The following is a 27,713-nucleotide window of genomic DNA, read 5'->3' on the forward strand; positions in this document are numbered from 1 at the left end:
TCCCAGCAATTTGGGAGGCCGAGGCGGGCGGATCACGAGGTCAGGAGTTCGAGACCAGCCTGCCCAGTATGGTGAAATCCCATCTCTACTAAAAATACAAAAATTAACCAGGCATGGTGGCATGCGCCTGTATTCCCAGCTACTCAGGAGACTGAGGCAGGAGAATTGGTTGAACCCAGGAGGCAGAGGTTGCAGTAAGCTGAGATCGCACCACTGAACTCCAGGCTGGAAGACAGAACAAGACTCCATCTCAAAAAAAAAAAAAAAGAAAAGAAATTTTAGCATCCACCACTGTTCTTTCTGGGCATTCTAGGGTAACAAGAATGTAGGGTGTACCAAATCCTTGTTCCCATCTTGAAACCTGATCCCCCCCCATCACCATGAAAGCATGCCTGTGGTCAAGCGAAGGAGGAGAAAAAAGAGGCTAGAGCACAGAACAGGACGTGTTGAGGGAACACTAGATAACTTCCTTGAATCCATGGGGCTGCAACCAATGATACAAGGAGGGAAAACCAGGAAGAAAATAAGCATGCAAATCTCCTAAGAAAAGCCACAGGATAGTCTTAAAACAGGTAAAAAGAGGCCTTTGTTAGTCATATAGAACTAGGTAAAATTGGATCTAGTCTTTATACCAACGAGAATAAATCAAATATTTAAATGTGAAACATGAAAACACACAAATACTAAAAAAGAGTATGGATTAATTTCTCTATAACCTGGGGATGAGGAAAACTTTCCTATGACTCAAAATCCAGAAGCAATAGGGGAAAGATTGATAAAGTTGACTTAAAAAAAACAAAAAAAACTGTTGTGTGGGAGGCCGAGGGTGACCATAGCAGCTTCTTTCTGTCATCCACTTTGAGAAAAAGTAAAAATCTTTTGCAAAAATGAGGGGAGAATAAAGCAAGAAGAGAAAACACCATAACCCAAGTAAATAAATTAAAAAAAGAGAGGAAATACATGTAACTGTATCTCAGAGAGTTTATATGTTAAATATAGAAAGAACTTTTAAAAAAGAAAAAAAACCTTAAAAAATGAGCAAGAGATATGAATAAAGTTGGCAGACAAAGAACTGCAAATGGCCCTTCCATATATGAAATAATGCTAAATCCCACTCATAACAAAAGAAATGCAAATTAAGATGACAGTGAAATACTATTTTTTTCTTATCAGACTAACAAAATCGAAATATTTGGCAGTGTACTCTTGGTGATGTTGCAGGGGTTGTGGGGCAGTGGCACTTTCATACACCGCTGGTGAGGATTGCGAAATGGCACAATCCCTGTGGAGGGGAATTTGGCAGTATGGAGCAAAATTAAAGATAAACACTTTGCTTTTGATCCAGCAAACCCACTTTTAGCAATCTATTTCAAAGATACATTGGCAAATAGAAAAGATATATGCATTAAATTATTCATTGTAACCGCTACTAGTAGAACCTACTTTACGAAAGACTGGAAACAACCCAGGAGATTGATTAAATAAAATAAGGTACATCATCAGCTGGATACGATGGCTCAGCTTGTAATCCCAGCACCTTGGGAGGCCGAGGTGGATGGATCATGAGGTCAGGAGTTTGAGACCAGCCTGTCCAATATGGTGAAACCCTATTTTCTACTAAAAAATTTAAAGATTAGCCAGGTGTGGTGGCTCATGCCTGTAGTCCCAGCTACTTGGGAGGCTGAGGCAGGAGAATTGCTTGAACCTAGGAGGCACAGATTGCAGTGAGCCAAGATCGTGCCACTACACTCCAGCCTGGGTGACAGAGTGAGACTCTGTCTCAAAAAAAGAATTTTAAATTAAATTTAAAAAATAAGGTACATCATCAATCATGGAGTATTATGGAGTATGTAATTATAATGGAGGGTTCACCAGGAAATATTGTTTAGTAAAAAAAGAAAAATAGACAAGACAGTATGTATACTGTGTTACCTTTAGTGAATAAAGAAGGGAATAGGAATACACACACACACGTATCATTTATTTACTTATATCAAAAAACAAGAATACAATAAAACTAATAAAAATGAATACTGTATGGGACTAGATGTAACAGGTAGACACAGAAATGAAAACTAGACTTCTTTGAATATATTTTGTTTGTGAATTTAATTGTGTAACTATGCAAAACTTTACATAATCATTAAACAAAATTAAATTCAGATAAGGGTAAAGCTCTCCCTTAAAAGCAGAATGAAACAAATGAACCTAGCTATGTAGCATGTCATTGATGAATTAAACTCAGCAGAATTATTTCAACTGGGAAATGCAAAGTAATTTGTCTGTTCTTCTAGTGGGGTATGCCGTAAGGCAAAAAGAACTGCAAAGAAACCTTAAATTGTTTTTAGTAATGATAGGGTTAGTAGTATACTGGTATTGTTTTTCTGAAACCATTATATACATTTTCTATATGCATATGTTAGGATCAAGCAAAAAAGTAATCGTGTTAATGTCGCCGGAAACAAGGACGTCAGCTTAAAAGAGATACAAATATAAAGTCAAATACAGTAGGTAAACAGATGAATTTTTTGCTGTGTGAATCATATACCCATAAAGCTGTTTTGAAAAAGAAAAAGAAGATAAATATAAATCTTATAATCCTGATTTTGAATTGGGAATACTAGTTACAAATGAATGATGTATTCCTTTCCTTAAAAAATTATTTTCTACCCTGGGCAATATAGTGAGACTCCATCTCTACAAAAAATAAAAAATTAGCCAGGTGTGATGGGACATGCCTGTAGTCCCAGCTACTTAGGAGGCTGAGGTGGAAGGAACACCAGAGCCCAAGAGTTTGAGGTTGTAGTAAACAAAGATCACACCACTGTACTCTAGTCTGAGCAATGGAGCGAGATCCTGTCTCAAAAAATATATATGATAGTTAAAATTGTAGGTGTGATAATGTTTTCAGAAAGGTTGTTTAGGTAGGGTTATATTTTAAGGTATCCTTATCGTTTAGAAAATAATGCTGAAATATTTTATGGATGAAATGTCATAATTTCTAGGAATTTTCAAAATAGTATAGAAAGGAAGTGGATGGGGTGTAAAAAAAACCAAAATTGACCATGATTGAAAATTGCTGAATCTGGGTGATGGGGGTGGAGAGTTGACTATACTGCTTTTTTTACTTTTTTATATGTGAAATATTCCATAATGAAAAGTTTAAAAATATATACACTGGAGGAAAAAAACAAGTTCCCTTTGCAAAGAGATGCACCCCACTAACAGAAGTATTAGAGGAAAGCTGGCTGAATCGTTCAAGGAATAGAAAGAGCAGCTACAGAAGGAGCATCCAAAGCCAAAGGCTGATAAAAGAGAGAGGCGAAGTGGAAAGTGTTTGAGGCTGAGCATAGTGGCTGTCGCTTATAATCCCAGTACTTTGGGAGGCTGAGGCAAGAGGATCACTTAAGCCCAGGAGTTCAAGACCAGCCTGGGCAACATAGTGACACCTCATCTCTACTAAAAATAAAAATAAAATGAGAACTTAGCTGGGTATGGGGTTGCATGTCTGTAGTCCTAGCTACTCGGCAGGCTGAGGCGGGAGGGTCACTTGAGCCCAGGAGTTTGAGGTTAGAGTGAGCCGTGTTCACACCACTGCACTCTAGCCTGGGTGACAGATAAATATGGGACAGACATGCTCAACAATATCTGAATAGAACTAGGAAAATATGGAATATAGGGTACTCTACAGGGCAACCTGTATACATATAACTAGGAAATATGTATATGTCCTAGTTTTGTCCAGCCTGGAAATAATGACTAACCCATAACAAATGAGCTTCCCTAGCCACTCTGATGGTGATCTGTAAATACCATTACCAATTAAAAGGAACCAGCTTCCTTGGAAAAATGACCGATTCCAAGTAGGGCCAAGAAATATACAAGATCAGCCTGAAACATCTTTTCATACAAGAAAGCCAGGACATTATCAAAGATTAGTAGGGTATGTCCAGAAGATTCAGGAGCCAAATTGAAAAGATGCCACTGCTCAAAGATGGGATAATCTGAGCACCAAAAAGAATAATGATTAGCTGGGCGTGGTGGCTCATGCCTGTAATCCCAGCACTTTGGGAGGCCAAGGCAGGCAGGCCACCTGAGGTCAGGAGTTTCACCAGCCTGACCAACATGGTGAAACCCGTATCTACTAAAAATACAAAATTAGCCAGGCGTGGTGGCACATGCCTGTAATCCCAGCTACTCAGGAGGCTGAGGCAGGAGAATCGCTTGAACCTAGGAGGCAGAGGTTGCAGTGAGCCAGTATTGCGCCATTGCACCTCCAGCCTGGGCAACAAGAGCGAAACTCCATCTCAAAAAAATAAATGAATAAATAAGAATAATGGTTATAAAAATTACAGTAGATTGACATATGTCAAATACGTTAAAATGTCTGAATTTCCTAATGATTAAAATGTAAAAAAGCCTCATTAATCATCTTTGGAGGGTGCTAAGGAATCAACTCATTATTCTGCAGATGGGTAAATAGGGGAAAAAATAAATGTTTTATCTCATCTTTCCTGTAGGACTGCTACCAAAGAGTTACTGAGGGAAAGTTTATAGAAGTACTGTAGCCTAAAGGATAGATCTAGGCGGTGATCCTCAGTGGCTGCTATAAGCATTCTGTACAGAGCTGCTGAGAACTTTATCAGTTCTAGCCAAGAACACTTGAACGTAATGTTTTCTTTTGTTTGTTTTGTTTTTTAATTTGAGATAGAATCTTGCTCTGTCACCCAGTCTGGAATGCATGGCATGATCTTGGCTCACTGCAACCTCTACCTCCTGGGTTCAAGTGATTCTCCTGCCTCAGCCTCCCAAGTAGCTGGGACTACAGGTGCCCCCACCATGCCCAGCTAATTTTTGTATTTTAGTAGAGATGGGGTTTCGCCATGTTAGTCCGGCTGATCTCAAACTCCTGATCTCAGGTGATCTGCCCGCCTCGGCCTCCCAAAATGCTGGGATTGCAGGCACAAGCCTCCACCTCACCCAGCTTGAACCTAGTCTTGATCAATAATTTTTTTTTTTGAGGCAGGGTCTCACTCTGTCACCCAGGCTAGAGTGCAGTGGTGTGATCTTGCCTCACTGCAGCCTCAACCTCCTGAGCTCAAGAGATCCTCCCACCTCAGCCTCCCAGATAGCTCGTACTACTGGCACATACCACAACACCCAGCTAATTTTTTAGTTTCTTGTAGAGACGGGGTTTTCCATGTCACCCAGGCTAGTCTCAAACTCCAGAACTCAAGCCATCCACCCACCCCTACCTCCCAAAGTGCTGGGATTATAGGCATGAGCTACCATGCCTGGCCATGATCAATCTTAATATCACAGGGTAGCTTGCATGCATATGTACCTTCTTAGGACATCATGGAAGACTGTCTATTCCTGATCTAACCACCAGTATATAGAGTTTAGGGGACAGATGAACATGCTGAACAATATCTGAGTGCAGTTGGAATACGGGGCACTCCACAGGACAAATAACCCATTTTCTTTAGCACAAATTGTAAGGGGGAAAAAAGGAGAAAATCTATGGATTTAAAAGAACTGTAGAGTGTTTGTTAATTAACAAACATTAATGAGACAATAAATTCTGAAAACTGATGGGACATTTGTTGCTATTAAGAAATTATAGGTTGGGAGCTGTGGCTCATGTCTATAACCCTAACACTTTGGGAGGCTGGGGCAGGATTGCATGAGCCCAGGAGTTTGAAGCTGCAGTGAGCTGTGACTGCACCACTGCACTCCAGCCTAGGCAACAGAGCAATACCCTGTCTCAAAAAAAAAAAAGAAAAAAATTATGGTTAAAATTTTAGGTGTGATAATATTATGGATTAAATGGCATAATTTCTGGGAATTTTCAAAATAATACAGAAAGAAAGTAGATAGGGTATAAAAGAAACAAAATTGACCGTGATTGAAAATTGCTGAGTCTGGATGATGGGGGTAGGGAGGTTGGCTGTACTGTTTTTTCTACTTTTGTATATGTGAAATTTTCCATAGTGCAAAGTTAAAAAATATATACACTGGAGGAAAAAATGAGTTCCTTTTGCAAACTGGCGCACCCAACTAGCAGAAAGAAATGTTAGAGGAGAGCTGGCTGAATCGTTCAAGGGATAAAAAGAGCATCCAAAACACAAAGGCTTAATAAAAGAAAGAGGCGAAGTGGAAAGTGTTTGTGGCCCAGTGTGGTGGCTCACACTTGTAATCCCAACACTTTGGGAGGCTGAGGCAGGAGGATCACTTGAGCCCAGGAGTTCAAGACCAGCCCGACAACATAGCAAGACCTCATCTCTATTAAAAATAACTTTTTAAAAAATTAACCAGGTGTGGTGGGGCATGCCCGGGATCCCGGCTACTCGAGAGGCTGAGACTGGAAGATCACTTGAGCCCAGGAGGCCAAGGCTGCAGTAAGCTGTGACTGTACCACTGGACTACAGCCTGGATGATGGAGTGAGACACTGTCTTTAAAAAAAAAAAAAAAAGCCATGTGAAAACAGATCATAAAAGCAAGAAATGAATAGGTTACACATTAGGGCCAAAGATTTTTAAGAAGCCTTATCAGGCCCATTTAATACTTTTTGCCAAGATCCGTCCTGTGAACTTTTTTGGACCATTAATAATATGGCAGCTGACCAGATGCGGTGACTCATGCCTGTAATCCCAGCACTTTGGGAGGCTGAGGTGGGTGGATCACTTGAGGTCAGGAGTTTGAGACCAGCCTGACCAAAATGGTGAAACCTTGTCTCTACTAAAAATACAAGAATTAGCTGGGCATGGTGGTGCACACCTGTAATCTCAGGTACTCGGGAGGCTGAGGCAGTACCTGGGATTACAGGTGTGCACCAGTGTACTCGGGAAGCTGAGGCAGTACCTGGGCAGTACCTTAATCACTTGAACCCAGGAGGCAGAGGTTGCAGTGAACCAAGATCACATCATTGCACTCTAGCCTGGGCAACAAGAGCGAAACTCCATCTCAAAATAATAATGATATGGCAGCTGCTGCTTTTTTTGGCCATATTCTTTTGTCCATTCTTTTACATTTTGCTTTTTTGGGTTGATTCATGTCGTATTATCAGCAGTCTATAAGTTTTGTTTTTTGACCCAGTCTGTATAGCAGGAGAAAGTCAATCTACAAAGTAGTCTACAAAGTAATATGGGAAAAGGAAAATCAGTTTGGATGTATACCATAAGGTTAATTATCTCTGTGTTGTACAATTGTGGGTATTTTTATTTTGCATAAAAGAGTGCTTGTCTGTATTTTTTCCAAAACTAACATGTTACAGGTTGCACTAAAAATGAGGTGTTTTTAAAAGTAAAACTTACTGAACTTTCCAGTCATCTGAATAAAACGGAAGGAGAGAGAGGAGAAGGAAAAAATATGTTGAGATCATTTGCCTAGATCTTAGGAATACTTTATTAGCATATGACATCTAGTACATACTGGAAAGCAGATAAAATCCTGTCCAAGCTTGACTCTGAGAGAAACTTTACAGGAATTGTATAAACTCGGTCCTGACACAGAAGAGGGTCTTGGTGAAGGCTTACCTAGGGACCATGTTTGCTTTGATATTACACATAGACCATACCAGGATCCTCAGAGCCTCTGGCAAAACATCAAATATATTAATTTACTTAGATTTTCTATACTTGGCACAAGAAATATGCATTACACTTTGACATGGGGTGGTAGGGGGAGTGCACTGACTCAGTTGCTGGGACCCGGCTCAGAACTCCCAAGTGTTGACATCTTCCTAGCAAGAATGATGGGGGAGGGAGCAGGATTCAGAGTTTTCTGCCTTTTTCAAGTTCACGTCAAAATCTCTAATAATACCAGACCTCTGAGTGATAACTGATACTGTTCCTCCTGGGAGTGCTGTTTATAATGTTAGTGATGATAGGGATGAGAAATCCATGCTGTGTTTGCTTTTGGGCTTGGAGGGCCACCCTGGCAGCCTCTAGTTATTCAGTGGCGGATTCAGGTTGAGTTAGAAATAAAGAGACAGAGCCACGGAGGCCCAGGCCTTTACACATTCATTTGTGGTCAGGAAGGTCCTGAGCAGGCCCCATGGCAAAATTCTCAGCATACAGTGAGTGATCAGGGACTGGCCATCTTTGGGGCTGCCAGTTCCCCTGAAAAGGGCCTCAAAGCCAGGGTGCTGGTGTCCATGTAAAGTTGTGTTCTCCAGTCATCTCTGAAGAGCTCAATTCCTGCTGTACCTTTTCCCTCTGTGCCTCACTTCCCTTTGCCTCCCTTCAGACTTGCTCTCCTCCTTCCCAAGCCTGTCCCCTCCCTGCCCATTCCAAGAAGAGTAAGACTTGCCTTTTCTTTCCCCCAACTCAGCATCACCTTACCCTCTTTCTCTCGCCTCCCCGCCCGCCAGTCTCCCCTCCAGGCCCAAATCAACCCTTCCCCTGAAGCTCTGGATCCCCCCTCACTGCCACCCGAACTTAGCCTCCTCTCTTTTCTTCTCTCCACCAGCAAATGCACTCAAATTCCTACTGGTCTGAAACCTCTCCCCTCAGCCCTGCCTCCTAGGACTCTGCTTTTTCTTTCTCTTTTCTACGCAACTTCTGTCTCCTGTGGCTTTTAACCTGCTTTGCCTTCTCACCATGAGTTCTCCTTCTTCCTCACTGTGGGTGGTCTGTCTCCCAGAATTCTCTCCAAAATCTATCTCCATGCACGGGCTGTATTTTTGGATGTATTTCTGCCCAGCTGGACAGTGTCTCCATGTTCCCAGATTGCAGGAACAGTGTGGGCAGCAGAGACTATTTGATGGATGCCTGCACAACCTTCCAGAGAGCTTCCAGCTCTGAGAAATTGCTCCTTGCTGAGCAAATCTTAATTCTCCACTCTCACAGATAAAGACTGACCAGGCCTACTCCCTCAGACTCAGGGTCCACTGAACAAGATCTGTCAAACCCGGTGAACAGGCTGGGTGAGGGGATGTGCCGGAATGCGGAGGGGGCTTCCAGCAGATCCGTAGCCAAGACCAGCGCACAGAAGCGCTACCAGTACTCCAGTCTGTTGCGTTTTTGTGATCCTCAACAGTCCTGTTATATTCCAGGTTCTCCAAGCCAGCACCCATGTTCCTCGATGACTCCTTTCGCAAGTGGGCTCGAATTCGGGAGTTTGTGCCGCCTTTTGGGATCAAAGGTCAAGGTATGTTGGGAACCCTGACCTACATTAACATCTCATCCCCCCGACTGTCTCCCTATCCTTCAGGACAAGGCTGCATCCTTGGAAGTCTCCATGCTGAGAATCTACCCTTCTCTACTCTCAACAAATCTCTACTTTTTCCCTTCCTTTTTTTCACTTTTTTTTTTTTTTTTTGAGATAGACCCTCACTCTGTCGCCCAGGCTACAGTGCAGTGGCATGATCTTGGCTCATGCAACCTCCACCTCCTGGGCTTAAGTGATTCTCCTACCCCAGTCCCCTGAGTAGCTGGGACTATAGGCACACACCACCGTGCCTGGCTAATTTATATATATATATATATATATATATATATATACAGTAGAGACAGGGTTTTACCATGTTGCCCAGGTTGGTCTCAAACTCCTGGGCTCAAGTGATCTGCCCAAAGTGCTGGGATTACAGGCATGAGCCGTGCCCGTCTTCTTTACTTCTTCAATGGAATATTTACACAGAGCCCACCAGTTTCCCAGGGGCTAAGTGTACAACAGTGAAGCAGATTTGGTTCCTCTCCTGAAAAGGTCCAGCATAGTGGAGATACAGATACTCAGAGTGCAGGGCTCTGGTTAGGGGAGTATAAGGAACTGTGAGAGCACAGAAAAGGTGTACCATAGACATGAACACTAGAGTACTCGGTATGGTAGGGACATTCCCAGAGAAAACAGAGACAGGCCCCCAAGAGTGCCCCCAGGCCCCTCTCTCAGCCCATCCTGATGTTTTTCACCTGAACCTCATCTCCCCTCCAACCCTTCCTTATCCTGTCCAAGGCTAACCTTTCCCTTACACTCAGGAACTCCCCTTCCATTGCCTTAGGGACCTCACCCACACAGTTCCCTCCTAACTTAAGACTTTCCCATCCTTCCTAGTAGTTGAACAATTCTGCTTCTTTGTCAAGTTCTGTTTTCATGGCATGGTGGAAAGCAATTTGGACTTACGGGTCAGGCATAGAGGGATCAGATCCCCATTATTCCTCTTTACTAGCTGTGACCCTGGACAAGTTACCTGTCTGTTCTTTAGTTCCTTCATCAGTTAAGCGGAGAGAATAATACTATTGTGTAAAGTTGTGGTCAGAATTACATAAAATAACTGTTAGAGGGGTGATGTCCTTTGGCCAGGAGACTCAAGAATACCTGAACTCTCTACTCAGCTGGCCCTCCTCTCCCTAAAAAGAAGACAGTAGCCAGGAAAAACACTGTTGAACTGGAGCTTTGACCTCTGACCTCCAAGGACAAATCTAATGGGTCAGGTTCAACCACATAAAGAACCCCTTTTCCCTGGGTGCACGCAGCCAAGAAGACCACTTTTCTCTCTTAAATCTGCACCCGAGACTCTGATGGGATAGCTACAAAGGCCAGGAAAGTTCGATATGGAGCCCATCAGCCAGCAAGCAGAGAGCACCTGCTGGAGTGTGCTCTTTCTGCTGAGGTTCTCCTCAGAAAACAAAGCCCAATCCATATCCTTCACCTGGGCTAATTAGTAGCGGTATGCTCTTCCTTAAAGGTGAAACTGGAAGTGGGAAAAGGAGGGAATCTGTGACCTTTCCTGAAGCCCACTGTAAGGTATATCTGAAGGCATTTAGTGTAGAACATTGCTTAAAGGTTTGCTTCGCTACCCCATTCTCACTTGACTTCTGGAAGGATTCACTGCACCTACTGCCTCCTCTTTCTCACCTTTACTCCTGAAGAATATCTGCATCCCTGCCCATCCCACCCCACTATTCCAGTGAAATGGCTCCATGTCCTAGAGAAATCCAAGGGATACTTCTCAGTCCTTAAGGTGACCTCTCAGCTACATCTGCCAGTGTCTCTACCCCCTCTTTTTAAAAAGTATAAGTTTATTATTTTTAATTTTGGAATCATTTTTTCTTTACATGAAATATTTCAAGCATACAAAAAATACTAGGAATAATGAGCATTCATGTACCTTCTACCCAGCTTAAGAAATAAAACATGAGATACAATTAAAGCTTCTGTGTGGCCCTTCCTACTCCATTCTCTTCCTTCCCCAGGAAGCCATTATCCTGCATTGTCCTGGTTTCAGTGTTGGTATTCTTACGCCTTGTTTATATATATTTGAGACAGGGTCTTGCTTTTTCACCCAGGCTGGAGTGCAGTGGCACGAACACGACTGATTACAGCCTTAACTCCCGCACTCAAGCCATCCTCCCACCTCAGCTCCCCAAGTAGCTGAACTACAAGCATGCAACAGCACTCCTGACTAATTTTTGTATTTTTTTTTTTTTAGTAGAAACAGGGTTTAACCATGTTGCCCAGGCTGGTCTCAAACTCCTGAGCTCAAGCAGTCCTCCCTCCTTGCCCTCCCAAAGTGCTGGGACTACAGGTGTTAGTCACCACACCTGGCCTCATTTATATACTTTCACTGCATATTTATGTATTTGTTAAAAATATGGTACTGCTCTTATATGTCTTTAAACTTTATAAATTGTGTCTTTATATGTACATGTATGTATGTATATGTGTATTCCTCATATTGATTTTTTGAATATGTTTTTGAGATGGACCTGTATTGGTATATATAGCTCTAGGTCATTGATTTTTTTTTTTAATGGCTGCGTTGGATTTCATACATCACATTTAATCTGTTTTCCTTTGCTGGACATTCAGCTTGCCTCCCGCATTTTGCTATTACAAACAGTTCAGCAGTGAAAACTCTTGCATGTCTCCTGGAGCAAGTGTGTGACTTTTTAAATGCTCCGCACCTAGGAGCATAGTTGTAGAATCTTAGTATATGCACAGCTTTGTGGTTATTTGATGTTATTAAGATGCTCTCCATTGTGGAGATACCAGTTTGCTTTACTTTTAGGTCTTTATGTACATTATATTGTATCTTCCTAACAACTCCACAGAATAGAAATTACCTTCATTTTAGAGATGAGGAAACTAAAGCTCAAAGAAAGGAAATGATTTGTATAAGGTCACAGAGCACAGCCAGTATTTAACTCCAAACCCAATACACTTGTTATTCACTATGCATTATATTATAGTGCTCTCATTATACCAGAGTTTGGAAGAGCAGTCAGCATTGCCAAAGCCAGAGAGAGGCCAAGGAGATGAGGTCTAAATAGTGGGCACAAGATCTGAGAGCACAGAAGTCACGGCAGTCCCTGCCGAGTGGAGTACAGGTGGGCAGAGCCAGGCTCAGGGAGTAGAGAGGTAAGGAGGTAGACAGCCTGGCAAAGAGCAGGATTCAGGATTGGCAATGTGAGATGGAGGGAGTGGGGGAAAGGTGATGTCAGATAATGAGCCACATGGTGAGCTCTTCAGTCATTGGGTGTCTCCTCCTTTGTTTCCTGGTATCTGCTGGGTGGGGGCACAGAGATAAGCACAAGGTGGTCTCCAGCCCTGAGCAGGTACTCCCATTCCAGGGGAGACCACATGCTCCAGCTTCCAGGGAAGGCCCTGGCCTAGGAATGCATGTCCTGGGGCCTGACCACAGAGCCTCAGAAAACCAGATGAGCCTCCCAGAAGCTGTGTGCCAGTGTTAGGGCGGGCTCCCAGGCAGTGATATGCCTGTCTGTTTCCTGTCTTCACCTCCTTTCTCAGGAGGAAAGTCAGGGCAGTAGCCCAGCACACCCTTGTGTCCAGAGCTCGCTCTCTCCACTTCCACTTTCACTCTAGCCTCCAGGAACTTGTGCCTTCCCATAGGATTATCAGTAAACATTTTGTAGAAACTTAAGTGACCCTGTAACAGAAACCTCTCTCCTCTGTCCGCAGACAATCTGATCAAAGCCATCTTGTCAGTCACCAAAGAGTACCGCCTGACCCCTGCCTTGGACAGGTGAGCCACGCACTGCCCATCCCCCTCCCTGTCACTGCCTGGTAGCGTGCAGAGGTGTTGAGGCCCAGCTGGCCTCCCCTGGACGTGGGCAGTTTCTCCAGCACATCCACACATGCACATACAGTACACACACAGGGCGGGTGGAGCGGGTAAGTGGAACCACCCTACCTGACTTGCGCCCCCACTGGCTGTCAGAACTTGGCAAGACATCCCAGTCCTCAGATACCAGAGGTTTAAGGGTAAGAACCAAAGACACTGCGGCTGGGACCAGTCCAGCAATGGGACTGAGGGCCTGGGTGGCGGGGGCAGGTGATGGGGACAAGGCTTAAGTCCAGAAGGCAGTGACAGCTCCAAAGCCAACAGACCCTAGAGCGGGAAGCCCCAGGGTCAGGGATGGGAGAAGCAAGATGGCTGAGCTCCCTAGTGGCTGCTGGGAGCCTTGAGTCCTAGAGCCTCCTATCCTGTTCCCTTTTTCTTGCTTTCCTGGTATAGCCCCAAGCTCAGCCAACTTTTCCCTCTCCCCTGAAGCCTGCCTAAACACCACCACCCCTTGGAGAACCTTTACCCTAGAATGCCATCTTACCAGAGCTCCCTCTTCACCATCCAGCCTGGCACCCAAGCCTTGCCACACCCCTGTTTTCCTGGGGAAGTGTCAGGGCCTAGAGATGCTGGAGAGTCTCAGGGCCCAGCTACCCATTGTGTGGTTCAGGCCTTCTCTCAGAAATGCTGCCAGAAGCCCGTTGGCCTTCCTCTATCCCAGCCTGGTCCTGGACAACGGCATGGGGGTCAAGGGCCAAAGGAGCAGGGGAAGAGAGCTGGTGGGCAGCTCTCTACAGAGGTCTCTGCTCCTCTCCCCTCAGCCTCCGCTGTCGCCGCTGCATCATCGTGGGCAATGGGGGCGTTCTTGCCAACAAGTCTCTGGGGTCACGAATTGACGACTATGACATTGTGGTGAGGTGAGCTCCCCAAAATAGCACCTCGGGTGAGTGTCCTGGCCCAAACCCTTATCCCTGAGCCCACTGAGAACTGTCTATCTGGCTAGTTGGGCTGGAGGTCAGCAGACACCTCAAGAGCCCTGGGTTGGAGGGCTTTGGAACAGACAACTAGGGGTGGCACCTGAGGACACGAGGCCCAGGTGACCGGACTCCCTATTCTCCGTGCCTGGGGTATTCTAGGGTCATGGTGCCTCCCCAAACGCAGACCCAGCTCAGCCTCTGACTGGGCCTGCTCTCTGTAGACTGAACTCAGCACCAGTGAAAGGCTTTGAGAAGGACGTGGGCAGCAAAACAACACTGCGCATCACCTACCCCGAGGGCGCCATGCAGCGGCCTGAGCAGTACGAGCGTGATTCTCTCTTTGTCCTCGCTGGCTTCAAGTGGCAGGACTTTAAGTGGTTGAAATACATCGTCTACAAGGAGAGAGTGGTAAGCTCTCCTGGCACCAGCTCTTTTCCCTCCTGCCCTGGCCGTCCCCAACTCCTAAGCAGTCCCATCCCCTGAACGCAGCAAAGAACAAGTAAGAACCTTCAAAAGAAGCATAATGACCCAAAGCTGAAAGTCACCCAAAGGCAACCAAGGGGCAGAGAGGCCAGGAGATTGCCAGGGTAACTGGACAAACTCCGGGAGCTGATACACCTCAAACCTGCTACCTGCTTCCAGGTGCCCAGGTGCAGATCCTTTCTCAGCCTTCTGTTGCCAGAGCCGAGCGGCCCCAGGGGCCTTCCCTGGCCTTAGATCTCCTGGCTGTGGAAAGCTCTGTCTCTCAGGCCAGCCTTAGTATCACTCCCAATCTTCCTACTCTCCTGCCCTGACCTTGTAGCTGCCTCCCTTGACCCCTCTTCTCCCCTATAAGGCCTCTCTGGTTCTGGTCTTAGGGGTCCCTGTCCTCTTTCTGCCTGGGTTCTGCAGGAACAGCAGACCCCTCAACTTGAGAGTGCCAGCTCCCAAACTTAGAAGTCCTGGCCTCTCTCCACTTTGTACTTTTACCACTGACCTATAGCTGAGTTCTCAACCTGCCACTGAGTCTGATCATTGGGAATGATCAGGTTCTATACTGACTTTTCTAAGCAGGTAAGGGCCTGGGCCCATTTTTTTAGGGAGCTTATGTGGCAAAGTAAGGTCAACTGCTCTTTAGGAGACCACCACTGAGCTCCCTCCCGAGACCTCTGCTTTCCAGCCCTGGGCCTACAGGGATACCCCTGAACTTGTCCAGGCCCACTCCCCCACAGCTGGCTGTCACCAGCAGCCCCAGGGGAGGGGTATTGCAGAGCTCAGGCCATTCATCTTCTAATACCCAAGCCTCTTACCAGAGGAAGATGATGACAGATGGCCCTCTGCCTGCAGTAAGGAGCTAGTTGTTCTTTCTGGAGGTTTAGAGAAGAGTTGGGAGCGGGAGCAGCTTACCGTGCCTGTAGGGTCTCAGTGCAATTTGGTTTAACTCCACAGCTCTTTCCCAAGCAAGGCCAAGTACAGGCAGTGTCAAGTAGGTAGCAAGCAAGAGCGAAGACAGAAGTCAGGCCAGAAATTCAGGTAGGTGGGACAGTGGGGAAGGGGAATCCATTTCAGAACCAGACTGGATGAGGCAGCTGGGCTCCACTGCGTCCAGTCCACCTCCCCTTGGGCCAGGCAGCAGAGTGATCATTTGACCTCAGCCAGACCCAGCTTCAGGCAGGCCCACTGTGCACACAGACCAGGTAAATAACAGCAGTTCCAGGAGGACTCCACTGTCTCAGAACCCTAGGACCTGAGACACTAGTGTTCTCAGAGTCCCTCTCTTTGTCTTGAGGGCAGTAGAATTAAGGTCACAGATAGGCACTTTTAAGGGAGAAATGGTAGGAAATAGGGTCTGTCCTGGTGAACCCAGTGAGCCTGAGGACTGCTGTCTCACCCTGGCCTGCCACCCTCCTGGCACATCCTTTCCTCTGCCCGTGGGCACCTGTCACAGCCTCCCTCATCAAGAGCTCCTAAGGGGCAGGGCTTGATCCCATTGGTTTTTACCCCTCAATGCCCAATCACCATAAAGGAGCTGGAATTGGCTCAAACATCACTTCCTGCTTTCTACTGGGCAGATTGAGAAAAGCCAGGAAGTTCAAATAAGGCCAGGCCAAAGGGGTGGGTCAGAGCCAGTCGTGGGTGTTATCACGTGTTCCTTCCAAGAACACTAAGGTCAGTTAATTCAAGGTTTTTACAATTCATCCAAGAGAGTAAGGAAAGAAAGAAGAAAAGGAAGGAAGCCAGCTGGAGTCGGAGAACTCACTATACTCAGGCTACTCAGGAAGCAGACAGCAGGGCCTTGCTTTTCCCAGGAAGACTGAGGAGCTCTCCACCTGGCCTGGCCTGGGCAGCAGGCAGACTCAAGGTACCAGAGTTGCAGGATGAGCCACGGGCACAGGCTCACCCTTGCTGACATCTGTGTCCATCCTAGCCACACCCAGGGCTCTAGGACCACCCTTGTATTGGTGAGAACTCCTACCCAGGGTGGGATGGGGAGAATGGAGACAGGGAGGAGTCCTCTGAATTGCTGTGGGCCTTGTGTGGCTCCAAAGTTTAAGATAATTTGAGCCTTCAGAGTGAGCTGCCAGAGGAATGCCGGGGTTGCCCATGGTCTCGCTGCCCCCATTTCTCAGAGTGGACCTGCCCAGGCCCTTTGGCTGCCCCAGGGACCTCTTCTTTAGTGCCCTTCTCCATCCCAAGCCCAGGCTAATGGCCTCCCAGGATCTCACCCATGCTCTGGCCCACTTCCCTGGCATCTGAGACCCAGGAAAATATGAGAGAGGCTGCTTTTCCAGGTCCCCTCCTGTCTGGTGCCCTAGTCGCAAGCTTGTCCTGCTCCTGTTGGGCTGTTTCTAGTCATGCAGCCTCTGGGCTGCTGGAGAGCTCCCTGCAGTTGTCTGGTGCCTCACCTGCAGAATTCTGGCAGGAGACAGCTCTGTGTTCTGGAGCCAAGGCCCGGCAGGGTAGGGCTGGAGAAGGAATTAGGCCTCAGTCATCACAGCTGCTTCCTGCCTCTTGCTACGTGAGCAGTCTTTAAAGGCTATAACTTTTCTTTCTTTCTTTCTTTCTTTTTGAGACAGAGTTTTGCTCTTTTTGCCAGGCTGGAGTGCAATGGCACGAGGCTGGAGTGCAATGGCATGATCTCGGCTCACTGCAACCTCCACCTTATGGGTTCAAGTGATTCTCTTGTCTCGGCCTCCTGAGTAGCTGGGATTACAGATGTACGCCACCATGCCCGGCTAATTTTTTGTTTTTGTTTTTTTTAGAGATGGGGGTTTCACCATGTTAGCCAGGCTGGTCTCGAACTCCTGACCTCAGGTGATCTCCCCACCTTAGCCTCCCAAAGTGCTGGGATTACAGGTATGAGCCACTGCACCCGGCCTTAAAGCCTGTAACTTTCTAGTACCCACGAGTCCTCACAGGATATGGGGAAGGGTGGGGGCAGGAGGGAGATATAACAAAGTACTGCCAAACAACCCAGAGAACAGCCTGTGCCAGAGCTGGCCTTGCCTTCTTCCATCTGAGAGCTCTCCTTTGCATCATTTGTGGCCATGTGGGTTCCCTGACTCACTGGACAATGGCACTGATCACTCCAAATTACAAAAAGCTCCTTTGTCTCCCAGATCCCAGGAGCCATGGCCAAGCCAGCAAGCAGGTAGGTGTAAGAGTTCCCAGCAGGCTGTGTGCTCGGGGCAGCTCAGAAGAACACCATTGGGTGCTCTTCTGCTGGGCGAGCACAGCACAGAAGATGAAGCTTGGAGGAAGAGTGGAGCCAGGGAGGGACATGGGGTTACAGCTTCCAGTTCCAGTGCAGGTCTTCTCAGAGATGCCTCTGAGAAGTTTAGACTCTGTCACTTGTTAGTGGGCTACTTTAGGCACATCACTTAACCTTCTTAGATTTATCAGCTTTCCCCGACACACTCATTTATCCGGTGTCCGTGAGGTGTTCTCTTTGCAGGCTCTGCACTGGGCCCTGGGAATACAAAGAGGAATTAAGCTCTATTCCCAACCCAAGTAGCTCACAGTCTAGTGGGAGAGGTAGTCCCAGAGCTAGAGTTATAGTACAGTGTCGTAGCTGCTATGGTGAGGAAGGCCTAATGCAGCTCTGGGGCAGGTGGGGCACAAGAGAAGGCCTCCTGGAGGAATCACTCCTGAGCTGGACCCTGAAGGAAGAGTTAGGAGTGAGTGGACAAAAGAAATTACAAGGAAAGGGAACAGCATGTATATAGATCCAGGAGACCATGCTCCCTTCAGGAAACTGGAGGCGTGCTGTGTGATCAAGCATGGTGCAATGAGGGTGATGTGTCAGAGCGTGCCTCCTAATGCCTCTGATATAGTGGCCTGTGCATTCTCCTCCTGATGTTGGATGAAGGCTGGAAACACCCCATCCACTGTCCAGAGGATGAAGCCCTGGGGTCTGAAGAGGACAGGATGTGTGAGAAGCAGAGCCTCCCATCCCCATCACTCAGGCCCCACCCTCCTGCCTCTGCCCGCCTCCCCCACTGTGCCTCAGCATGCCGGGTAACCCAGGGCCACAGAATCCCCTGGGAACTACCCTCCAACTCCCTTTGCTGCCTCTTCCTCCTCTTCCCCACTCCTCCTCACTCCTAAAACCAGAACACCAGCCTCGCTGCTGAGAATGTCTGACTGGTCGTCAATTCATCGAGGCTCTGGGGCCTGGGCTGGGCAGGTGTGGGGTGATCCCAGCTCAGCATGGGGAAGGGAGAGGACAGGACTGGGAGTGGGCCCCTGGATAGCATTGACACAGCACTGACCCTCCAGCTGTACTTCAGTCCCTGGCGAGAGAGGGAGGAGGGCAGGATCCAAGAGGCCAGCCAGGGCCCCACATTCAAGCACAGGGAAACTGAGTCCCTGATTTTGGAGAGACAAGATGGCTTAAGAGAGGAAAATGGCTTAGGCCTTGGGGTTACACAGATTTGGGTTTAAGTTTAGACTCTGTCACTTGTTAGTGGGCTACTTCAGGCACATCACCTAACCTCCTTAGATTTAGTGTCATTGATACAGTAGATAAGTAGTACTGCGCATCTTTCAGGGTTATTTTTATTTTATTTATTTATTTCGAGATGGAGTCTCGCTTTTTCACCCATGCTGGAGTGCAGTGGTGCGATCTCGGCTCACTGCAACCTCCACCTCCCAGGTTCAAGCAATTCTCCTGCCTCAGCCTCCTGAGTAGCTGGGATTACAGGCGCGTGCCACCATGCCTGGCTAATTTTTGTGGTTTTTTAGTAGAGATGGGGTTTAACCATGTTGGTCAGGCTGGTCTCAAACCCCTGACCTTGTGATCCCCCTGTCTCGGCCTCCCAAAGTGCTGGGATTACAGGTGTGAGCCACCACACCTGGCCTCAGGGTTATTTTTAAAATTAGATAAGGTGAAATCTAGAAGCATATAGCATAGAGAACTTAGTAAATCCTCAGTCTATAGCAAATAGTGTTATTTTTTATAATTGGTGGTAATTTTGCTGTTAGAAAAGCCCAGTTATCCCAGGGAGTGAAGCCTTTTTCTGTCTAGCCTGTAGGGCTTGACCTAGGAGGTGACCCAGAAGCAGGGGTCAGAGGCCAGGCCTAAATGAGGGAGAGACAAGGAGCCTCCTGGCAAAAGGCAGCAGGGCTGGCTAATCCATGAGGTAGACGAGGCCATCACATCCCCAAATATAAGGCCTTATTGACCAGGCCAAAGTGGGGATTGAATGTCCACCTGCACCTTCACCTGTTCCCTGTTCAAGCCTGAGAGGGACGCAGAGCCTTAGCGTGGAGTCTGTCCTGGGAGACTCAGTGCAGGCCTCCTGCTACTGAGCCAGCATTCACCACCCAGCCCAGGCTTCTCCCCAAGCCGCTGAGCCGCTCTTTGAGGATTCTCCACCATTTCCTTTGTGGCCATCACCAGTGGCCGCAGCTCTTTCTCCCGTGCCTCTTATCCCTGGAGGGCCAAGAGACTTCATGTCACTGCCCGGTGCCACATCTTAACCATTGCTCCTCTGTCCTCAGATAAAGATGTTCAAGAGGGGCCAGGCATGGTGGCTTACACCTGTAATCCCAGCACTTTCGGAGGCTGAGGTGGGCGGATCATGAGGTCAGGAGTTTGAGACCAGCCTTGCCAGCATGGTGAAACCCCATGTCTACTAAAAAGACAAAAAAATTAGCCAGGTGTGGTGGCGCACATCTATAGTCCCAGCTACTCGGGAGGCTGAGGCAGGAGAATTGCTTGAACCTGGGAGGTGGAGGTTGCAGTGAGCTGAGATCGTGCCTCTGCACTCTAGCTTGGGCGACAGAGCAAGACTCCATCTCAAAAAGAAACAAACAAAACGCTCAAGAATGTGAGCTCCTTCAGCTCCTCTTTCTCACTGTCTTCTGTGAGCTCTTAGTCACTGCCTCATAATTATTGCCATTGTCATTCTCCTCTTCCTGCTTCTGCCACTCTTCCTCCTCCTCCTATTCCTCTTCCCACCACTCTTCCTCCTCCTTCCGTTCCTCTTCCCACCACTCTTCCTCCTCCTTCCGTTCCTCTTCCCACCACTCTTCCTCCTCCTCCCGTTCCTCTTCCAACCACTCTTCCTCCTCCTCCCGTTCCTCTTCCCACCACTCTTCTTCCTCCTCCCATTCCTCTTCCCACCACTCTTCCTCCTCCTCCTGCTTCTCTTCCCACCACTCTTCCTCCTCCTCCTGCTTCTCTTCCCACCACTCTTCTCCCTTCTCCTGTTCCGCTTCTCACCACTCTTCGTCCTCCTCCCGTTCCTTTTCCCACCACTCCTCCCCCTCCTCCTCCTGCTTCTCTTCCTACAACTCTTCCTCCTCCTCCTGTTCCTCTTCCCACCACTCTTCCTCCTCCTCCTACTTTTCTGACCACTCTTCCTCCTCCTCCTGCTTCTCTTCCCGTCAGTCTTCCTCCTCCTCCTGCTTTTCTTCCTGCCATTCTTCCTCCTCCTCCTGCTTCTCTTCCCACCACTCTTCCTCCTCCTGCTTTTCTTCCCACCACTCTTCCTCTTCCTCCCGTTCCTTTTCCCACCACTCCTCCCCCTCCTCCTCCTGCTTCTCTTCCCACCGCTCTTCCTCCTCCTCCCGTTCCTTTTCCCACCACTCCTCCTCCTCCTCCTGCTTCTCTTCCCACAACTCTTCCTCCTCCTCCCGTTCCTTTTCCCACCACTCCTCCTCCTCCTCCTCCTGCTTTTCTTCCCACCACTCTTCCTCTTCCTCCCGTTCCTTTTCCCACCACTCCTCCCCCCCTCCTCCTGCTTCTCTTCCCACCGCTCTTCCTCCTCCTCCCGTTCCTTTTCCCACCACTCCTCCTCCTCCTCCTGCTTCTCTTCCCACAACTCTTCCTCCTCCTCCCGTTCCTCTTCCCACCACTCTTCCTCCTCCTCCTACTTCTCTTCTGACCACTCTTCCTCCTCCTCCTGCTTCTCTTCCTGTCAGTCTTCCTCCTCATCCTCCTGCTTTTCTTCCTGCCATTCTTCCTCCTCCTCCTGTTCCTCTTCCCACCACTTTCTCCCCCTCCTCCTCTCCTTGCTTCTTTTCCTTCCCTTCATTCTCCTCTCCTTCCGTCATCACTGTCATCATCATCATAGCTGTCACTTATGAAGCTCTTCAGTTTATCAGCTTTCCTTGACTTCATTCAGTTCTCATAATGACCCTACTGTTATCCCCATGCTAGAGATTAAGAAACTAGGGCACAGAGAGGATGAGTTACTTGTGTAAGGTCACACAGCTAGTTAAGTGGTAGAGCCTAATTCAAACTCAGATCTCACTGCCTCAGGAATCTTCATAAGAAATAAATCTGACCACATACTTCCTGGTTAGAATCCTCCATCTGTCAGCTCCCACCTGCCATGGTCTGTGAGGATGGTAAGAGCTACTGTTAGTGAACTCTTCTCCAGGCCCTGGACTATGTGGTTTATATGCATCATCTCAGCTGGCCATCTCAACAGCCCTACAAGGCACTTAACCATGAGCAGTAGTAAGCAGTAGAGCCGCATTTTGGACCAAAGGTGTCTTACTTTAACCATTGTAACTATAACACCTCCCATTGATTCATTGATTCAGTGAATCCAAAGCAATCACCAAATCACGTGGAGTCCCGTTCTTCAGGCACAGTCTCACTCACTCAACAGCCCCCTTTCCCAGTGCTTTCCTCCACCTCCAGCCAGTCCAGGACCAGGGATTGAATATTACCTGTGGGAGAGAAGCTACAGCTGAGGTGGTAACACAAGGTGTTACCTTAGTAGCATCTCAGTGCTGCTTCCCATTCTTGTGTCCCGTCCCTGGTCCTTGATCTTCTCAGACCTCTACCCTCATCATCTTCAGTTCCGCTGTACGTCCATCCTGTTCCAAACAGAAATTGTGTGTCCAGCTGCATGGGGAATGTAAAGGTTGTCAACAGCCAAGAACTCTCAGCTTCCTGCTTCCCATCTACAAACTTACCTGCATCCCCATTCATCCCTGCTTTCCTCCTCTCCCATCTCTCCTGTGCCTCTGCTGTTCACGGTCAGTTCTCTCCTGTCCTGGATGCCATCTCCTTTCACCTTCTCAGGACTGTCTTTGTTCCTTTGTCTCCTTTCTAATGTCTTCGCTGGATTCTCCTCTCACTCTATGAATGTATTTGGGTCTCTTTTGCCTTAAAATTAAAAGCCCTCTCTTTAGCTTATGATCACCTGTCTTCTCTTCTCCTTCAAGTTTCTAGGAAGAGTCATCGCTTGTCCCAGTGTCTCCCTGTTTGCCGTCTGTTTCTCAGACTCTCCATCCTGGCTTACAAAGCCACCCTTTCCTGGCAGTGACCTTCTGATTCCAAATCCAGCAGACTCAACCTCTGCTTTCCCTTTAAAGGAGCAGTTTGTCAGCAAACATCCAGTGAGCAGGCGCAGTGCTAGGTTCTAGGGATAGCCCCTGATTTTGAAAACTCATGGCCAAAAACCTGGAAGCATCCTTGATTCCATCATTGCCTTTGCCTTCCTTATTCAACTTACTCAGTTTCCAAATCTCTGATCTCCCTTCTTAATCCATCTGGCTTAGATGATTTCAGCAGCTTTCTGTCTGCCTCCCTGCCTCCGGTCAGGTCTCTCTCCAATCCATTCTCTACATCTGTATTCTAAAGAATCCTCTTTAAGTGTCCAGGTGCTTCATCCGCCTGCTTTGGAACCCCATTTCTAGATGCAGTGGTTCTTCTCATACCGGCAGCGTCAGCATCACCTGGCAACCTGTCAGAGGTACATTTTGGGGTTGGGGGCTCACCTTAGAGCTTCAGTGGTTCTCAAAGTTCCTTCTTATACCTGCAACATCAGTATCACCTGGCAACTTGTCAGAGGTACATTTTTTTGATGCGGGGGTGGTGACTCACCTTAGAGCTTCTGAATGAGAAACTCTGGTTGGGCCCAGCAGTCTGTTTTAATAAGCCCTCTGGATGATTCACATAGGTTCAAGTTCAAGAACCAGTGACCTGCAGGATAAAATTCCAGCTCCATAGCACAGAACTCCACGATCTGCTCTGGCCTCTTCCAGGCCTTCCCTTGTCCTTGTCTTTGTCAGTCTTTTTTTTTTTTTTTTGCTATGGAGTCTTGCTCTGTCGCCAGGCTGGAGTGCAATGGTGGGATCTTGGCTCACCGCAACTTCTGCCTCCCTGCAGAACTCCCATTAGCACTCCCCTGCCTTCTGCAGGTTCAAATGATTCCCCTGCTTCAACCTCCCAAGTAGCTGGGACTATAAGCGCGTGCCACCAGCTAATTTTTGTGTTTTCAGTAGAGACGGGGTTTCACCATGTTGCCCAGGATGGTCTTGATCTCTTGACCTCATGATCCACCCATCTTGGCCTCCCAAAGTGTTGGTATTACAGGCATGAGAGCCACCACACTCAGCCTTTTTTTTTTTTTTTGAAACAGAGTCCTGCTCTGTCACCCAGGCTGAAGTATAGTGGCGTGATCTCAACTCACTGCAACCTCCGACCCCGACCCCCGGGTTGAAGTGATTCTCCTGCCTCAGCCTCCCGAGTAGCTGGGATTACAGGCGCGTGCCACCACGCCTGGCTAATTTTTGCATTTTTAGTAGACATGGGATTTTGCCATGTTGGCCAGGCTGGTCTCAAACTCCTGCCCTCAGGCGATCTGCCTGCCTCAGCCTCCCAAAGTGCTGCTGGGATTACAGGTGTGAGCACCGTGCCCGGCTCTTGCCACTCTTTTTAGCAGCCAGCATGGACTCTGTACTCTAGCTGTATGTTTCCTATTTCACACCTCCATGTTCTACCTGTTCCCCTACCCATGGATGTATGAGATGCTCCTCTTCTTACAAGCCCTGGGAGGGCAGGAACTGCCTTGTTGATCTCTATAAGCCCATCACCTCCTGCAGTGTTTGAGGCATAGTTGGTATACATAAGCAGATGTGGAAACTGAGGCCCAGACTGCAGCAGTACCTTCTAGGAGAGTCAGGATTCTAACTCCAAACTCCTGCCTCTCAGTCAGGCTCTTTGCTCTCAACTAGGCTGCCTCCTTTCATTGCCCTGGAAGGTCTTTCTTCTAGGTTTAGCCCCTTCCATCCTTTTGCTCTCTTCTCTCCTCTCCAGGGCATCTCTTTCCTCTTAGCCATGTTTGATCTTCTTTATGCAGTTCCAAGATCATTCTCCTTGATAAAGAAATGAGAACTGAACAGTCCCTGGCGCTCTGCCTTTCAGTCGCCTGTTGGCATCACACGGCCCGCCCCAAGCCGTCTCTTCTTTTTGTTCATCGCTTTTTTCCAAATATAGCTTTCAGAAAGTTTTCTGACCTCTCCTCATAGCATACATCAAAATAAATTCCAAACGGACTAAAAAGTGAGATACAAAAATACAACCAAAGGGCATTTTAAAGTGAGAATAGACATCAAATCCCTGGAGGGAAAGAACTTTCAAGACACAGAAGTGCTAGAAGAAATCAAATTTGATAACATATTAGAATTTCAATTAAGTTAACACACAAAAAGACTCTGCCACACAACTTTGAAAAATGTATTTAGAACATATGGCAGGCAAAAAGTTATTATGAAAGTTAACAAGAACGCCATTAGCATCCCATCGGATCATAGGAACTGAACAGGTCACACAGAAAGGAAGAGAACTAGGAAACAACAGAAATATGTTTAGCCTTCCCAGCAGCCTGAGAAACTCATGTAAAGGGAACAGGCTGTCATTTATCACCTACTATGTTTTCAAATCATGTGTTAAATTATCATACATGATGCTGGCAAGAGTGCAGTGACAGGTGTGTCAAAGGCTACTGGTTGGAGTACAAATAGGGGTCAGCTTTCTGGAAAGGAAACAATGTGTTGAGAGCCATCACCCAGAGGAAGGAAAAGTCTGTGCACAAAGATTTTTATCATAGTGCTATTTTATTTTTTGTAGTGTTATTGACAATAGCCAAACCCAAATATTACCTAAGGGTTTCTTTTTTTTTTTTAATGTGAGTTACGGTCTCACTGCATGATGAAGTATAAAGCAGCAGCACAGCAGCCTGCTGAGGGTGTGGAGCCCTGCACCAGCCAGCACAGCTGCTATCCCCGAACCTCGGTGCAGGCAGGGCCAGCAGGTAAAGCACTGGCTCAGTGTTGGGAACTGAAAACGAACCTCTTCTTCTGCCACAGTTCACATCTTTGAGTTTCATTTTCCTCTTCTGTAAAATGGGAATCATGAAAGCTTCCCTTCATAGCTGCCTGTTATTCTGCTGTAAGAACTAGTAGGACAGTGCACATGACAACACTTGACACACTGTGCTCATCTGCAATGACAATCACCTTCTGAGAAGTGAAAATAAGCACAATAAATATTGCCTGCCCACTGGGCAGAATCCCAGACCGCAGAACCAGGAGTGAGTGTCAGCGAGAGCAGCAGGGCCTGGGCCCAAGGGTACAGGTGCCACCTGGTGAGGAGGGTCTGCCACCTTGTTTCTTGGCCTCCAGGATACAAATGAACATGCATGTTTTGGACACAGAGAACAACAATGGCAAAGAGCATGGTGTATTTAGTGAATTAGAAATAGTGTAACTGGGCTGTGGCATGGGCGTGGTGCTGCCTTTCGACCTGAGCGAGGCATCTGCCCTGGGCCGCACTGTGGCCCTCTTCTGGCCACGGCCTTTGCCATGGAGTGAAGAGGAATATGCAGAGCCAAGAGGGGTGTGCCCACCACAGGCCCATCTGCCTTGAGAGACCACTACCGGGTAATGGAGAGACCTCAGAGTTTCTTGCCCTAACAGTGCCAAGTCCACTTCTATCTTCTTGAGGGCAGAACATAACTCTCTGTGCATACCCTAAGCCCAAGGAGGCTATTTGCAGAGGCTGTGAGCAGAGCTTGGATGTGTGGAGTGAGGAGTCTACACACATGCATAGACTTCTGTTTTTCGAGACAGGGTTTTACTCTGTTGCCCAGGCTGGAGTGTAGTGGCACGATGTCGGCTCACTGCAGCCTTCACCTCCCTGGGCTCTGGTAATCCTCCCACCTTAGTCTCCCTAGTAGCTGGGACTATAGGCATGCACTACCACACCTGACTAATATTTCTATTTTTTGTAGAGACAGGGTTTTGCACAAGATTTCTTACGGTGTGGGATGGGACGAGGGGTGGGAGGTGGGCTGGACCACCATGATCCAGCACAGATCTCCAGGGTCAGGATTCCAAATTCAAACCTGTCCTTCTAGGACATTTTCAAGGAAGGATAGAATATATTTTATGGGTTTATTTATTTATTTATCTGAGACAAGGTCTGGCTCTATCACCCAGGCTGGAGTGCAGTGATGCAATCTTGGCTCACTGTAGCCTCTGCCTTCTGGGCTCAAGCTATTCTCCCACCTCAAGCCTCCCAAGTAGCTGGGGACTACAGGTGCGTGCCACCATGGCTGGCTAATTTTTGTATTTTCTGTAGAGATGGGGTTTCACCATGTTGCCCAGGCTGGTCTCAAATTCGTCAGCTCAAGTGATCCGCCGACCTCAGCCTTGCAGAGTGCTAGAATATATTAACAGCTTGATAGTTTGACTCATAACTTTCAAATATGTAGAATCACATTTTAGACATGTGGTATGTATATAATACATCTATTCATAATTTTGTCCTTGGCCCAACAATGTCAGGGGTGGACCTACATGGATATGGTGGCAATGGCTGGAGATGAGGCTGGGTGAGAAGGGGACAGATAGTGAAGGGTCTTGAAAGCCAAAGTCTCATTAAGGAGCCTGGACCTTATCCTGAGGACTAATAATAAAAGAAGCTAACAAGAGCTGACTTTGTGCCAAACATATTATATGCATGACTTTAAACTGTCATAACACAAAAACACTAGAAAGTAGGAGCTAGTATTATTGCCCTCATTTTACGGGCGAGGATAATGAGACTTTGAAGGGTAAAGAACTTGCTTAGGGGCACAGAGTTAGAGTAGTTGGAGCACAAAGCACGAAGGTTCACAGTCAGACCTACGTTCTTAATTGTCAACACAAGCTGTTGCGGGGGAGCCACTGAAGATTTTAAGCCTGAGTGTTTCAAGATCAGATTTGTGCAGGGACGTGAACGAACTGAAGGGAAAGCAAGAGGCAGTCAGAGCTGATGGCTTAGAGTGACCCCAAGAGAGTTGGTGGCCTGTCCTAAGGCAGGAGCAGCAGGGAGCATAAGCAGTGGACACATCTGCCTTGTTCTTGCTGTGAAAGCCTGCCCTGGTTAATCTCTACTCCCAGACCTGGGAGCGCACCAGGAAACATTCTTGCAGGAGCCTGGCGG

At 47.4% G+C, this 27,713-nt stretch overlaps 1 protein-coding gene across 8 annotated transcripts in view; it reads left to right on the forward strand.

Annotated features, from left to right (window-relative positions):
• ST3GAL3 (ST3 beta-galactoside alpha-2,3-sialyltransferase 3) overlaps window positions 1-27,713 on the forward strand; it is a 231,427-nt gene that overhangs the window by 187,420 nt on the left and 16,294 nt on the right. For 5 of the 8 annotated variants that reach the window (XM_012434583.3, XM_012434587.3, XM_012434584.3 and 2 more), the window contains 4 exons: window positions 9,060-9,154; window positions 12,923-12,986; window positions 13,847-13,942; window positions 14,224-14,410. In XM_012434583.3, coding sequence (XP_012290006.1) covers window positions 9,060-9,154; window positions 12,923-12,986; window positions 13,847-13,942; window positions 14,224-14,410 — 442 coding nt within the window. Of the gene's footprint in view, window positions 1-9,059; window positions 9,155-12,922; window positions 12,987-13,846; window positions 13,943-14,223; window positions 14,411-15,430; window positions 15,515-27,713 lie in introns of all 8 variants that reach the window. The other 3 variants (XM_012434589.2, XM_012434588.3, XM_012434590.3) reach the window with 1 other exon arrangement.

Source organism: Aotus nancymaae, unplaced genomic scaffold (assembly GCF_030222135.1).
Source record: "Aotus nancymaae isolate 86718 unplaced genomic scaffold, 86718_ANA_hifiasm-v0.15.2.pri h1tg000007l, whole genome shotgun sequence".
Taxonomy (NCBI): Eukaryota; Metazoa; Chordata; class Mammalia; order Primates; family Aotidae; genus Aotus; species Aotus nancymaae.